The following is a 16752-nucleotide window of genomic DNA, read 5'->3' as shown; positions in this document are numbered from 1 at the left end:
AAAAAATAAATCCATCAGTGGTGACTTCTCAAAATTAGTTTGATTCTCCGCTTCCTCAATTGCCCCCACTGCCTTCACTATAGTCTCAGAAAACATTCCAGAAAATCTCTGCTACAATCTCAGTCTCAAGGTATTTGGTCACAGCTAGATACAATCGCTTTCTTTAGTTAAACTGCCCAATTATCAACCTACACAAACACATGACACCGCTGAGAGGCAATTTTGAAGTACTGAATGGCTTATGCAGACAATGCTTTCCCAACTTTGTCTTTTTAACAACAGTCATCTCAAATCCATTCCTAGTAATAAAATGAACAAAGGTACAGTACCACTTCAAGGTACTACACCATTAAAAATGTCACACCATCATTTTATAGAAAATATAAACCAAAGCAACAATATTGATCTTTCCCACAACTTTTATCAGTTTCTGTATTTTTACATGTAGTGGGTTGACCCTGGCTGGATGCCACATGCCCACCAAAGCCACTCTATCAATCCCTTCCTCAGCTGGACAGGGGAGAGAACATAACAAAAAGCTCATGGATTGAGGTAAGGGCAGGGAGACATCACTCACCAATTACCATCATGGACAAAACAGACTTGACTTGGGGCAATTAGTTTATTACCAATCAAATCCGAGTAGGGTAATGAGAAATAAACCCATATCTTAAAACGCTTTTCCCCACCCCTCCCTTCTTCCCAGGCTCAAACTTCCCTCCTGAGTTCCCTACCTCCTCCACCCAGTGGTGCAGGGGAACGGGGAATGGGGGCTGCATCAGTTCATCACACCTTGTCCCTGCTGCTTCTTCCTCCTCAGCAGTCTTCCCCTGCTCCAGTTTGGGGTCCCTCCCACAGGAGACAGCTCTCCATGAACTTCTCCAACATGGGTCCCTTCCACAGGGTGCAGAGCTTCAGCTCTAGCGTGAGAGCCCACCACTGGCAGGGACCAGAGTGCTCCACCGTTAACCTCCACGGGCTGGGGGCACAGCCTGCCTCACCAAGGGCTTCACCACAGGCTGCCAGGGAATCTCTGCCCCGGTGCCTGGAGCATCTCCTCCCCATCCTTCACTGACCTTGGTGTCCATGGAGTCTCTCACACATTCTCATTTCTCTCACTGATGCTGTTGAGCAGCATTTTTTCCACCTTCTTAAATATGTTATCCCAGAGGGCATTGGCCAGCAGCTGGTCCATCTTGGAGCTGATTGGCATCGGCTCTATCAGACATGGGGGATGGTTCTGGCATCTTCCAACAGAGCCACCCCGCAGCACCCCGCCACCAAAGCCTTCCATGCAAACCCAGTGCAGTACAGCATTAAACTCTAGAGGACTTACAGCGATCATTAAACAATTAAAAACTGCCATGAAAATTAACTTTGACATTAACAGGAACACTAGATACATGAAAGGAAACACTCAACTTACAGAGACCACAACAAAGCTCTTGAAATACAATAAATCCCAGCAGTGGTAAGGCACAACAGGAGTCCCAGTAGGGTATCTACTCCCGGTACCTCCTACATCATAGGGCTGCAGTATCTGTTCTCCGAACTCCCCAGTCATGGTGTAATACCCTGCTTGACTGTTTTCATTGCACCATTTACCTCAGCGGTTGTTTCAAGTCCCAAGCACAGGCAACATAAACCTCAGCACATGGCTGTTACTATGCAGATACTCACACAGTGCCTCTTTCCTCAAGGAGGATGTTGCAGATCAAAGCATTACCATCAAAGATGACCTTCCAATGGATGGATTAATGCTCAGCTTGTTAACTCCAGTTGCTGGGATATTATAGTATCGATACTTGGAGCACAGGTCAAACTTTTCAGATTTTGGCAACTAAACAATTATATTAAGCAGTTATTTTCCTGTTGTTCCTAGGAAATCTACTTAGTATCTAGGGATTCTGATACACGAAACAAAACACATATAGCAAAAGACACTCTAGTAAAGCACAACAGCTATGTTCCCATTCATGCTCCACTATAAATGGAGAAAAAAAAAAGCTACTGAACAGCGCTACAGCTGATCTATTTGTTCTAAGTGTACTATACGTGAGCAGTATTAAAGACATTATTCAAAAACTGTTCAGCACACTTGCTTGTTTACGGAATTGTATTGCAGGGTAGTTCTTTATTAAAACGCAGTTCTACAATGTACAGTTCATATACTGGAGAACAGCAAGCCAATATGCCAAAGTATATAAACTAAAGTTGTATTTCAAGTACTATGAGACCATCCTCCAGTTTGCAGGCAGAAACCTGACTAGGGGCTTCCAGATGAGGAAAGCTGTCATTTCAGAAACAAAACATAAAAAGGGATTTGCATCAGTGTGACACGGTATGTGTTTGCGCACACCTGGAACTGGGGTGAAGGCAAAAGGAATGAGACCTGGGAACACATTATTCAGCCACTGGGCATGGAAAACTGATTTTTGTCTTATTTAAGCATAAGTATTACCATGAACCAACGTAGTAGCAAAACCATTCCAAGCCCTATATTAAGCAAAACATTTCCAAAAAAAAGGCTCAACTCGTACAACAAACAGGAAAACTCAAGTTAACAGAACGACCTCAAGCACAACAGCTTAACAGCAATCATCAGCATTAGGAAAGTTCTATGCATTGCTGAAACCTTGGGAAAACAGGTTTTATCTACAGAATAAAAAGTTTGCTAACAACAGCAAAACAGTGAAATGAAATTCCTGTTATCCTACAGCACAAAACTCACTGTGGTTTGACTACAGAAAGTTGCCACACACAACCAAGGGAAAAAGAAAACAATCAACATACTGTATCATTTCACAGTGTACAAGTTAGTATTTATGAAGAAAAACAAGAAGCCATATGATCACTCTTGTGTTCTGCTTCATAAAGGACAACATCTGCAGACAACTACAGCTTGTTTTCTCTTGCTTGTTCCTCTACTAGCCATTAGGGTGGCTTATAGCTGTTACTGATACGACTTTAACACAGGAAACACAACTACATCCTTCAGCAATTATCATGGAGACATAAACGTAAAGGCTTGTAAAAAAATGTGCTATGCCATTTCCTTCGCATCACCAAGATCAACTGCAGAAGACTGGAAGGATAAGCAATGCAGCAATACGATAGTCCTCCCAAAACGAAATGAAAGATTGCATTTTTACACTGCAATAAAGAATTAGATTGGAAAATTAAAAAAAACACACCCAAACTTCTGTATTTCACATCAGAAAGACATCACCTGAGTTTTAACCAATTCTGGTTTTGCAATTACTCCTAAACTCAGAAATACATTATTATGCCTGTCCCACTGTGCTGGTTTTGGATGGGATAAAGTTCATTTTCTTCGTAGTAGCTTGTATGGGGCTATGGTTTGGATTTGTGCTGAAAACAGTGCTTATACATGCAGAGATGTTTCTGTTATTGCTGAGCAGGCCTGGCACAGAGCCAAGGCCTTTTCTGCTCCTCACTCCACTCCCCCCCATCGAGTGGGCTGGGGAGGCACAATTAGTGGGGAGGGGGCACAGCCAGGGCAGCTGACCCCAGGTGACCCAAGGCAGATCACACACCGTATGATTAACTAGCAATTCTATTACTTGAAAATGTAATGCTTGCTTTGGGCCAGTATTATTTTCAGAGCAAGTCAGAAAAATACTAGGAACGGCAAAAATAGCTACAGGATTTATTAAAAAATAGGTAATTATTTTATTCTAATTGCAGGTGAAGACCTCCCCAGCTCGACTTAGTAGAGGCTGCCTAAAGAACAACTTCCATCAGCACTAGAGAAAACACAGGCACACATTCAAGATGAGTACAAGTCTTATTCTAACTAGAGTTGAGGCATCAGCCTTTTTTTTGTACAGGCGTATTACACATTTGGAAGAATGTTTTTCCTTCAGCTCAAAAAAATTTGGTTTACAGTCTGTAGGCATCAGAAGACGACGATCTCCGTTCTAGTCCTGTTTGCCTTCCCTCCACTGTCGAGAACCCTCATTCCACGCTACGTAGACAAAGAGAGCAAGTACCACATGGACAGTAACTACCGCAACTATGGCAGCGTAAAAATAGCTGTCTCTGTCGGACATTCCTAAGGTACCTGAGAAAATAAAGAAAGTACAGATTATTAGTTACTGGGAACACTGGAACAACAAATCACAATTCTTCCTAACAACCAAAGTTACGTTTACTCCTGTATCAAAAGACTGAGCACAGAAAGACTCCTAGGAAAGAATTCACCATGATAATTCCAGACCTCAAAACTTTCTGGAACAGAGCAGCACGGTGATTATTCAATATTTTAGACAGAATACCCTGGTTTTGATGTCAACAGCTTAGAGTTGTGTAACATTCCCTTTTTCTCTTACTATGTTCCAGCACCAAATAAACCTCTACGTGCTTTTTTTGTAAGTGTAACTCTCTTTATGGGGCAGGAAGATGGGCAGGGGAGAATAATTATTTCATTTGCTTGCCACTTGAACAGAATACAGCAGTAGAAATACAATTAGAGGACATCTACCTTCTATATTTAGACTGTAAAACAGTAATTCCTCACTAGTTAAGATACATGAATGCATCTCACATGAAATAAGCTTTCAAATAACATAAGATGAAATTCCAAAATATCAATTCTCTTAATTCATTTTAAAACCCCCTCAAAACTAACCAAACAAAAAAACCACGCATCACACCACACCAAAAAAACCAACACCCTCCAAACAGAGACCCAGTCCTATCAGTGCTGACAGATCTTGCCATTAACTGACATAGCAAAGTTAAAGCTCAGCTTGCTATGCCTCAGGAAGAAGAAAAAACCCAAGCATGCTAAAAAGGATCTTCAAAGTTACTTAACAAGTTTCAGTTTCAGCCTTCAGAACTACATACAGCAGTTCACACCAAAGGAGAATTGTCTTGGAACAACTCAATTGCATATTCACGAACTGCTCCTTAAAGCAGCTCCTTTGTTCCTTCCTCCTTCCTGCTTTTGAAGGAGATGCTAATACCACAGGAGAAAAGTAAGTTATTAAAGCCTTCTAGTATCAAGGCTAGAACGTGGCTGGTTGGTAGCAGTTTGATAGAACTGCTCCAAACAAACAGCTAAAGTCTCTCTCTCATTTTAAAAATTAATAGAAAGTTCTACAAGCAACCACATTCAGTATCTGAAACTGGGTACATGATTCAACTGACTTACACTTACAAATGCAGGTATGTTTTTAAAAGCAAAAAAAACCCCCAATCCAGTAAACACTAGTCTGTCTTGGATCCACAAGTAATTTTCAACACCTGCAGAAAACATATCCCTGATGATTCTGATAAAAGACTGCTGCAGGATGGTGTTAGATACCCTTTAGGTATGGGGAACCACGCATCTGTGAACTACACACCACTGTATAACAAAGTATTAGATTGTAGACCACAATGCTGGGAAGGATGCAGCAACCATTTATATAATTTTCTGTTCTAATTAGACATTAGAAGGCCTTTAGTCTGCATAAGGAAACAAATATTCAAAACAGGAAGGAGAACAAAGATGCTATTAGAGGATTGCGCTTTTCCTCTTTTTTGTAATGGCAACGCTAATTGGCAGAAACAGAATTACCTTCAAATATATAAGCCTTTGATGAAAAATATAGCCCAACAGGTAATGTAATCATTAGAGCTGTGAAGAATAGAAGTGTTCTTAAAGTTGATGTTAATGAACCCTCATTTCTGAAATAAATAAGAAAAATTACACACAGAAGAATGTCACAATATATATACCTGAAACAGGATAAAAATTCATCCCAAACAGAAGCCAATTACTTTTCAAGAATTGAGTACAAATATCATTTGGAAGCAATAAAGACTTGGAGTATGCATTTGTTGGCTACAACAGAAAAATCAGAGTACTCAAAACAATTTAATGATTCTGCCAGTCAAAGCTCATAAACAAGATTAAAAATAGTCCTTACATTTTTCCCTCTTAGAACTTTGCAAAGATTGAGCAACATAGGGGCTTTACATTAATATGTTTGTCCGTGTATTATTACATAATTATTAAATATCTAATATTAGATACACATGCACTTGTCATATGACAGTATTCTGCACTAAAACTTGCCAAGTTCCCTTGGAAAAAATAACTGCAAGTCTAGGAAAATGACCAATCCTACAGGCCAGGATACAAAGGGAAGTACACAGAATGAGTTAACAGCTTACTATTTGAAGTTAAGTTCCTTTTTATTAGGTATTGTTCCTGTATTTAACATAATTTCTGTTTCCACAAAGAAAGTTGGAGTAACTGTAGCAATAATAAGAACATGGAGCCAATACACCAAAACACTAGTAACTTTTTTTGCCTTCACAGTCCTAAACCTAGAAGACCTTGAGCAAGAGAATCATAAGGAAGGATTATGTACTTGGGTGAGGTCTCCTTGAACTTGATCTCCTAGAACAGGTTTTGTATCTACAAAACACCACAAACAGCTTGTTTTTGTGTGCGTTTCCACCAGTTTTCACTCACTCTTCTTGGCTGCCTACATTATTTTATGCTGAAGTAAACATGTAAGCCAAGTAATACCCTTCTGACTTTCACAGGCTACCAGACACAATGGCATGTGTCCTGAAGGCTTTGAAACATAAATCTGCATAAAAAAAACAATTCAAGTCAGGGATATGTAACTCTTAAAACTCCCAGACACGTCCACAGCAATTTTCATATAAGTAGTTCCAAAAAGTTTTTATTAAAACATCCTTGTGCCATAGCATATTACTTGAAATCACATTTTATCGTTGATGCTTCTTTGGAAAAATAAGGGGGAGAGCGGGAATAACCTCATCCTGACAATCATCAAAAGACAGTGACACTGCAGTCATGCACAGCTTTTATACAAAAGCTAACAGCACTTTTTGCTGATCATGTACTGCCATACATATAGGTAGCATGTTAAGCAGCTTAAAAAAGCCATTTGGAATCTTTTCCTTTATTCCAGTTTGCCTCAAGGTCCGTCAAGGTGGAAAGCATAACTCCATTCAAACTTCCCCTATGGAAATTAGAAACTATTCTCTACTTAACACCTACCCAGAGAAGCACAAGATGACCTACAGCTTATTACCAAAGTAAAAAACTCCACTGTTGCCAAATATTTTTCTTACACTGACATGTTTTCATCACTTCCCTACACAGCGAAACCAAACGTTCCAGTATAACCCCAGCCTTACCACGCAGCTTTTAACTGCAGGCCAGGCTCCGCGCTAGGGTTTTGGCGGCCCCGGGATATACAGCACGGCCCCAGCAAACCCGGGGGCCCACCCCACCCGTTTGCCGGGGCCCACCCCACCCGCTCTGGCTCCTCCTGGCCCCAGCTGCCGCTCCCCGTCTCACCAACGCTGCGGGACCGGCAAGCACCCTTCCCCGAGGGCTGCAGCCCGCCCCCCCCCGGGCCGGCGGTACCGGGAGCAGCCCGCCCCCCCCGCCGCGGCGTAGCAGACACCCCTTCCCCCGCACAGGCTGCGGCCTGCCGCCAGGCCCTGCGACCCCGCAGAGCGCCCGTCCCCCCCGCCGGCGGGCCCTGCCACCCCAAAGGGTGCCTGTCCCTCCCGCCGCCAGGGCCAGCCCCTGCCCGAGCCTTACTGCCTGAAGTCTGCCACAGGAACCGCGCTCAGCGGCGCCTCGCCGTACCGCTCCATCGCCGCCGCTGCTCCTCCGCGCCCCGCTCCACGGAAGCGCCCGGCTGCCGGAAGTCCGCCCAGGCGGGCGCGTGCGCAGAGCGCGGCGGCGCCGTCGCCATGGCAACCGCGGGGCGCCGGCGGGCAGGCCTGAGGGCGGGCAGGGAGCGGGGGGAGGGCATGGCCCGCCGGCCTGGGCTGCGCGCATGGCGTCCGTTGTGCCGGGACGGCCTTGTCTCTGGGCAGGGAAACGATCCTGTGCACGCTCGCCGTGCGCTTGGGACAGCAGCACAGTCTGTGCCGCTTAGGGGGGCTTCCCTCGAGGGAGGTGGGAAGTGGCTGTGCGTGGTGAAACGGCTTGGATGTGTTGGATGAAGGTCAAGGCTTTCCAGCAAATGGCCGTGGTCTCAGAGAAAAAAAGAAAAAAAAAAAAGTTATTGAGGCGTTTTGATGAACTCACCAGTAGAAAGCACTATAAATGAAAAAAACACAGGCATGAGCTAAAGCATTCTCTAGATGGAGGCTGCAAAGTTTCTCTGTGTTGTGCTGTTAGGAGGGAGGTTTGTTTCCTGCTGTCCAGGCACTAATGTTAATAAAAATTCCTTCTCCAGCCAAAGGTGAAATTTCTGGTCAAAATCTGAGAGGAACAGTCCCCACCATAACTAATAGGTGCTGCAAATGAGAGACTAAGGACTTAGAGGCAGATTTCACTCTCCGGTTGCCTGGCTGAGCAGAAAGCATTTCCAAGACAGCACTCCATTTAAGCTATTAATTCATATCCCTGTTGAAGCTACTGTACTCCGCTTAAATACTCACCAAGGGACGGACCTGAACCCGGCTTTTCAACAGAAGACCAGAGAGTTACAATCTGTGTGCTATGCAATCACGTTTGCAGGGGAATTAATTGTTTATACTCAACGAACAGCTCTAGCAGGAGCACAAAGCATTGCAAGCTTCCAAACAAGAACTCTGGAAGCCATTTAAGTGAACATTGCCATTTCATTGAATCTCATATACCACAGAAATAATGTATTTCACCCTTTTATGGTAAAACCATGTTGCTATCCTACCCCTCAGCCCTGCCACATGCTAAACGTGTGAGTCACTAACTCCACGCAGGACTCCCGTGTTTTCCTGCAGCGTGGGGACATCCAGCATTCCTGCAGCCCAGCACCGCGGCTCTGCCCTGCCCCGTGTTGCAGTGCCACGTAGCACATGGCATGGCACGGCGGCCTCTTCTTTCTGTCATGGGCCAGCGTAGCGTCCTGGTACCTATGACCTTGGAAGAGAAGAAATATAAGGGAGGGTTGTTTTCCTTGCGAGTAGAAAGCTCAGGAAATAAGCACTTTGTTCTTTGTAATTCCTGCTGTGAGCTTGCCTCTCAGAGCTTACTCAGAGTGAATTTCCCTCAACGGGGCTAGAGGCAATGGACACCACCCTGCATCAGCGGCTACGATGTGTAGAGGTGGGAGGGAAGGAGCAACTCTGCAGCGCTGATTTTCTCCACTGATTGCAAACAGTGAGGCCTTTTATTATGTTTTCTCCAGTATATGCGAGAAAGAACGTGAATTTTCTTAGAAACATTTTTTTTTTTTTTCTGGCAATGAACATAGATCAGCTGGCAGCTCCCTCCTGTTTGTTAAGATGCAGCACAGTTCAGGCTGTTCAGTGCTTACAGAGGAAGGTCTGGCTCTCGTGGTCACGTTTTCACTATAAACCAACTGATCTCAGGCTTTTTAAAAACAGGACAGCCCTCCTCTCATTTGATTCCACTGCTGCCTGAGCCAGCAAGAAAGGCAATTTACACGAGAGGGGCAGAAGGGAGCTGGTGTGGACCAGGCGGGTGCCTTGTAGCCCGTACCAGTTGGATGGGGATGGCAGGAGGGTTTGCTGTGTAGCATGAGCTTAAAACTTCAAACTGTTAAAAACATCTAATTAAACTCCAGCTAGACACTCACAAAATCCAACCCAAATATGTGAGCAGGTTTTGTTTATTTACGGATTACTCAACGAACAAAAATAATTTGGCACAAAAATCAGCATGTAGTTAAGATATAAATCAGATGACTGAAAAATATGAATGTAGGTGAGGTGAACATTTAATCACCAGATACATTATGTTCTTTGCACTTCTGGACTGACTTTCCTGTTTGTTTCCCCAGTAGGAAAAGCAATGACATAAGACAGTTTAATAACGAAACCACAAATCAAGGAAACATAAAAGTGGAATAAGTCTCACATCATATAAGCTTACCATAAAGGTGCATATCAGTCATTGGAAAGTTGCAAATCACTCAAGGCTTAACAGCCCAAATTATTAATTTTTAATATAAAATTATTTCATATCTCATCACACTGATGCTTTCATCTGCTAGACTAGTAACAATTTTGCTGAATGATTTCCTGCATGTTTAACTGCTTTTCTTTCACGAGCACGTAGGGGAAATACGAAGCTATTAGAAAAAATTTGCAGCTGTGAGAAAAAAATGCTTTTTATTCGCATTTTCCTGTGAGTTGTTTTATAAGATCTGGAGCACACAAAGTCTTGTCTGTTTGCTTCAGGTTTTATATGTCAAGTGTTCTGAAATTTAAGGCAGGCCACATACCTGTTATACTTTCTGGATTACAGAAAAAATAAAAAAAATCCCCTTAAGCAGAAACTGTGCTACGAGCACAAGAAGCCACCAAATTAGCTGAGACCAAAGATCTGCTATTCTAAGACGCTGACTTCAATCAACAACAGTCAACAGGGGATGCTTGAAGAATATAAAAACCAAAGCCTGCACAGAGCAATTCCTTTCTTGGGACGCTGTCCCAGCTCCCAGCAGTGAGCACTATGGAGAGGACTGCCTGCTGGTGAGGGGATCCCTGTTTGCCCAGCAAATGCAGAAAGAAAGCCTTCTAGTCTGGTAACTCTGGCCACACACACACCACCAAGTGCTTGGAGCATTTTCTTTTCCTCCTCACCTTCATTTGTGCTGCAGCCCCTTTAGCTGGTCCTTGTAATTGCCTTGCAGCCTGCCTGTAAGAGATTAAAAGCAACATGAAAATACAACCTGCGTGTAACTGCTGAACTCTGTTCATTTGGGCTCATTTGGTGTGGTGAGCACATTTTGAGATTCAGACTGACAACAGAGCCTGTGTGGACGGGGTGCTCTGCAAGGCCCCGGCTTTTCTGGGGGTCTGCATGTCAGTGAGGGTGCAGAGCAGCCGGGCAGGTGCCTGCTGAAGCAATACCATCTAGTGGCAGATGGAGAGAAAGAATCCCCCCAACATGTGCAGAGCTGGAAAGGTGAAGACGGAACATATAATATTTAAAAACAAAACCATCTGCTTGTGAATATTATTTTTTTCAAGGTTTGTTTCCATGGTAATGTATCAAAAAGAAAGATATGAAAGAGATGATCAGAAAAGGAGCTAGAGCAGGGAAGGGACCGTGGTTCTGAGCCAGGAACGGCTCAGATTATACAAGGCCTGATCTTGCAGAAGTGCCCAGTGACCCCAAGGGTCTGACTTTTGAAATGAGATTTCCCAGCAACAAACAAGCAGTGCTGTGCACCATCAGCTTTCAAGCTCTTAACCACTTGCTTGGAATTAGTAAATGTTTTTATGTGGCTAGAGCTTAGCTCCCGAGGTGATGGTGTAGAAGAAAGAGCAGCTGCAAGACGGGGCTTAATTTCAAGTCATGGTTTGCCATGGTTGGAGGAAGGATGAATAACATCTGTGACTGGATTCACAGTGTGGAGAGACAAATCCTGTATGAGAGCTAGCATTTGCAGGGAGCAGCAATGTCTTTCATTACACCATCTGATGGAGCTTGAGCAAAGAAAATTCTTGGGGCCCTCAATGTCTTTTGCTGAATAATAAGGACATCTCTGCTGGAACACTTTCTGTTTTTTTTCCAGTGATGATCTAACTAAAGATGTTAGCTCTTCCTATCAAACCTTTCCTCTTTCAGTTTCTTGATGTTCTTGGCTCCAGCAATACTATAAATATTCTCTATTTATCTGTTTTGTGAACCTTTACACTCCAGAAAGAGAGATGTTTCACAGAAGGTGAAATGAATGGATTCTCTAACTCCAGCCAAAAGTCCAACATTTCAATACAAAGGATAGAGCATGTTGCATAGCTGGCCACCAGCTTCTGTGGAAACAGAACCAGAATAACATTAATGCTTGCGTTAGCAAATAAACTATTAATATAGGCATTATAGGGGCATATTCCCTGTTACAATCCTGTTGCTGTTATTGCACATTCCAGGATAAGTTAGAGCAAAGAGCTAAGACACCCCATTAGCTAACGAAGCTTAGAAATCTCACAATCTGATTTCCACGATCCGTTATTATTGCTGTTGTTTTGCAAAGAAAATGTAGGGCTGCTGATGGAACTAGCTGCCTTTCCCATGTGTGGTGAAATACCTGGGGCAACCTACATTAATAGAGTGTGAAAAGGCTTCATTCCCACACCTGATATAAGTTAACCAATACTTACGGTTACAGGTGAGACTAAATACTGAAGGAAAGAGAAATCCCCATTTTCTGTAGAGGCAAATATAATCAGTCTTACATGTTACATGCAATTAAATCAGTATGTGACATTGTATATTTCTGCCCAGACAAACAGTGCTGACTATAGAGTAGATGATGTGGATTTGTTCTGCAGGTTTTGAAGGGGTATTTCTCCAAAAAATAGCGTATGTTAGCACAAATGCACAGATGACCTAGCCCCTTATCACTACCGTTTGCATTATAGTTAGCTTTGGAAAATACAACAGGTTTTTATGAAGAAGGAGAGTTATAGAGGTGATATTTCCGATGGGCCCAGTGTTGGCCAGCAGCAGGTCCGCCTTGGAGTAGACTAGCATGGGCTCTATCGGACATGGGGGAAGGTTCTGGCATCTTCTCACAGAGCCACCCCTGCACCCTCCCCGCTACCAAAACCTTGCTACGCAAACCAAATGCACCCAATACAGGCGTATTACACATTTGGAAGAATGTTTTTCCTTCAGCTCAAAAAAATTTGGTTTACAGTCTGTAGGCATCAGAAGACGACGATCTCCGTTCTAGTCCTGTTTGCCTTCCCTCCACTGTCGAGAACCCTCATTCCACGCTACGTAGACAAAGAGAGCAAGTACCACATGGACAGTAACTACCGCAACTATGGCAGCGTAAAAATAGCTGTCTCTGTCGGACATTCCTAAGGTACCTGAGAAAATAAAGAAAGTACAGATTATTAGTTACTGGGAACACTGGAACAACAAATCACAATTCTTCCTAACAACCAAAGTTACGTTTACTCCTGTATCAAAAGACTGAGCACAGAAAGACTCCTAGGAAAGAATTCACCATGATAATTCCAGACCTCAAAACTTTCTGGAACAGAGCAGCACGGTGATTATTCAATATTTTAGACAGAATACCCTGGTTTTGATGTCAACAGCTTAGAGTTGTGTAACATTCCCTTTTTCTCTTACTATGTTCCAGCACCAAATAAACCTCTACGTGCTTTTTTTGTAAGTGTAACTCTCTTTGTGGGGCAGGAAAATTGGGATGGGTGGGGAGGGAAGTGGAATAATTACGTAATTTATTTGCCACTAGAACAGAATACAGCAGTAGAAATACAATTACATTTAGAGGACTTCTACCTTTTCATTTGATGCAAATCTGTTCCTTGACTGTAACTTGATCACACATGCAAAAAAAAAAAAAAATCACATCTATCTCATTTCACACTAGATTATTAGATAAAATTTCACAGTATTTTTTATCTGAGACAGACCAGAAACCACTTTCCACCTTTGCCAAAAGGATTTTGTGACAAAGAGGAGATTATTTTGATTATTTTTCTAATTAATACTAGAAATTTTCCAAGAAATTTATATTCAGCGAAGGCAGAATAATTGGCTGCTCTAAGTGCCCAGGAAAAGCTATAAAAACTGGAGATGTTTCTACCTTCCTATCCAAACACAGAAGCACTAACCCATTCATCAGAGGCATGAACTCTACCTGCCATCATCCCCGGTAGGTCGTTGCCAGCTTGCCCCTGGCATGGGGCAGCCAGGGGCTGTCCTGCCGCAGCCAGTGCCCTGCAGGCACCGAGCAGGGACAGCCAGGCAGCACCGGGTCCTGGCAGGTGTCATAGAAATAACCACGTTCTCTTGCTGTGTTCACAAGCACCACTGTAGGCAAGACGGTGGCTTAAACAAATACAACCAGGCAATAGCTTGTATCAGCAAAGCAGGTTTTGAGGCTGGCATACTCCCCTCTAGGCAGGGCAGGATGCGGCCAGGGCTGCAGTGCACTGGGAACAGCAGGGGAAAAGAAATCCACCGTTCTGAATCGCAGGGGGTTGTGTGGCAGGCATTAAATGTGGCCCTCAGCTCCACACCTACAAATAAACTGGAAAAGCAGTTGTTTCCTGGACAGGTCTAGAGACACATTTTATAGAGTACAGAAACAGGCGTGGGTTTTACAGCTTGGATAATGTCTGCTCATAAAAAAGATGTTGGTTTATGCCATAGAAACTGCAATACTTTATACCTACTAGCTGTAGGATGACAGCCCTCTTCCTTCAGCAGCAGGATTACAGCCATGCCTTGCTTATAGGTCAGTGCAGAAGCAGCAGGAAGAAACTTGGGTCTCCAGTAAGTTCTTCAGAAGGGCCTGGTGCGAAGTATTCCCCTTTGGCATTGAGACTAATATTATTAGTGGAGAATAAGAGGGAAAGAGTCCTTTGCCGTGGGGCTGGATTATGGCCATACCCACCTGGCTTTCCTTCAGTTGTGGAAAGCATTTTGACAGCCTGGCAGCCAGTTTGGCCAAGTTGTTACATTACAGCCTTCTTACCCAACACGTAGGGGCAGGCAACAACAGGCGGATGCTGTTTGCATTCTGTCCCCCATGATACACCTCCCGATGGGAGATTCATGACTCCCCAGCTGCTTCAGCATGGGCCTTCGGATCTTGTACCATTACTTCAGCGAAGAATTGGACCACTTTTTACCTTCATCTTGCAGAGTTGGAAACAAAACAAAAAAACCCAAAGCCCCACATTCTTGAAAAGGATACCTGGAAAGACTGACGGTTATAAATGCGACATGGCAAACAAAAAATTGCTCCTCAGTGCTATGACTGCAGTCCTTCAGAAATGGCTGAGAATGAGAAATATAATTGTTACCATTATTCATATGCATGAGTGCAAACTGACTGTAAATGTCCCTTCCTCAGATCTGTGAACATCTCTCTCAAAGGCTGCTGTTCTTGGCAGACCTGTAATAATATAATTACATCGCCTACTACTAACATTAACTCCCTGGAAGGATGGTACAGGGCTAAAAGTACTTCCAAAGCCCATTCAAGGACAAGAATACAAATTTTCTGTTCTGAAAATAATTCAATTTATGAAATATAGCTCTCATTCTGGTTAGGTCTCAAAATTAATTAGAAATCAAATGTATCTGGCTGCAACTATGTCCTGGCAGACCTCTTGCCATCTTTTTATAAATCTGGGGAAATCTTTGTCCAGGCACTGTGGGCAACTGGCAACTAAGACCTTTAAGGTCTTAGTGGAGCAGTCAGTCCCCAACAGATTCAGCTAAATACTTCTAGGACCCCCATTCCCATATCTGACACAAAAGAACCTGTCCAAGTCATAGAAGCTTGTTCAGATGGTGGCAAAGGAGGGACTTAAACTCACATTTCTCATGCCGTGGTTATGTGCCTGAAACAGATTCCCTCCTCACACCCCCTTTAATAAGAGGTAATCTTCTGAGGATTTTTTACCTACAACTACTGTGTTGATAGCTAAGTCAAAATAAAGCAACTGGGAGAAATGCATGTATTTAATTGCTGTTTGCCCCTACTTTTTGTTGCTGCCATTGAAGATCATTGTGAAAATGTGACAAGAAGTTAGGGGCTTTGCATATTTGTCAGCAGGTACAAAAGTGAGAAAATAAGGTGGAAAGAACAGCTGCTATACTCAAAAGTGCCCCCCTGAAGTAGTCACCAGAGTTCAAACAAAGAGTATTACCGGGCGAGATCTACAAGCCAGCTGTATCTGCGCTGTGTAGAAAGACAAACTGGGAAAAGATAGATAAAATAGATAAAATAGGTGCACTGGGGGACAGTGTTTCTGTGGATCACCATGGAGAAGAAAGAATTAACACTGTCTTCATGCCCCAGAAAAAAGAAGTCAGAAATACATGTGTCAGCTTCTAGACACCTCAGAACTGCATCTGTCATAGCTTTGCAGTGGAAGCACCCGCTCCCAAAGGAAAAGAGCACCTTCAGCTGAGCTGTAGCCCTGCAGTTGCCACTCAGCATTCCCCTCGGAGGTGTGGCACAGGCTGGCTTCAGGTGAGCAGTAGGACTCTCAAGTTAAGCAGAAAGATTGGGTCTAGACAGATAGATTGATAGCTACAAACACATACACACACACGCGCGTACTTTAAGCCAGAGATAAGAAAAACAGTGCTTGGGAGTAAATAGTACTATATCACAACAATTAGCGATGCCACTATATGACTGCATTGTGTGGGAGGATCTTAAAATCTGTCATCTCTTTGTTGAAACACTCCTAAAAATGAAGGATTTCTGATGAGCTTCACAATGTAAATTACATAAAAACTGCTTTCCCTTCTCCCCGCTTCTGAGAATCTCTATTTTATTTTCATTGCAACTGACACAAAAAATGGTCTCTGCTCATCCTCTGTCCTGGAAAACATTGCAGAGATCCAGCATGCTGGGACAACCCCACCACAAAATTTATAAAATTTTACAAAATTACCAGCTTTCCCCCCTTCCTGTTACATGCTAAGCCATCCATCAGTATGACAGTGATGATATTTGCATTCTACAGTAAAAAGAATGGCATTATTCTTATAGCTGTATAGGATGCCACAGCTTAGGATGTAAGCCAGACTTCTGCAACTCAATTAATAGAGTAGCTAAATTTTAACTGAGACTGTGGTTCCAGTTCTGTCCTTTAGTGGGGCATCTTAATTAGCTGATAAAAATCTCCAAGGTCAGCTGCACCGACAGGAGTTATTTATTTGGATCCAATACTTATCCAAAAGATATTTGAATCCAGCCAGAGCCTCCGTTTGGATTTCAGGTAAATGAA

The 16752-nt window shown here is 43.2% G+C and overlaps 1 protein-coding gene across 1 annotated transcript; it reads right to left on the bottom strand.

Moving 5' to 3' along the window:
• Window positions 1-2114: 2114 nt before the first annotated feature.
• On the bottom strand, window positions 2115-8005 carry VMA21 (vacuolar ATPase assembly factor VMA21). Its single transcript, XM_080365812.1, is given in 5 exon segments — window positions 2115-4084; window positions 5585-5694; window positions 7598-7670; window positions 7673-7699; window positions 7702-8005. Coding segments are annotated over 5 exon segments (492 nt in total). The 5' UTR covers window positions 7841-8005; the 3' UTR covers window positions 2115-3941.
• Window positions 8006-16752: the final 8747 nt, after the last annotated feature.

The sequence above is a fragment of the Falco punctatus genome (assembly GCF_963210335.1).
Source record: "Falco punctatus genome assembly, chromosome: 15".
Classification (NCBI taxonomy): Eukaryota; Metazoa; Chordata; class Aves; order Falconiformes; family Falconidae; genus Falco; species Falco punctatus.
The sequence above is the reverse complement of the archived record's forward strand: the minus strand, read 5'-3'. Positions and strand labels throughout refer to the sequence as shown.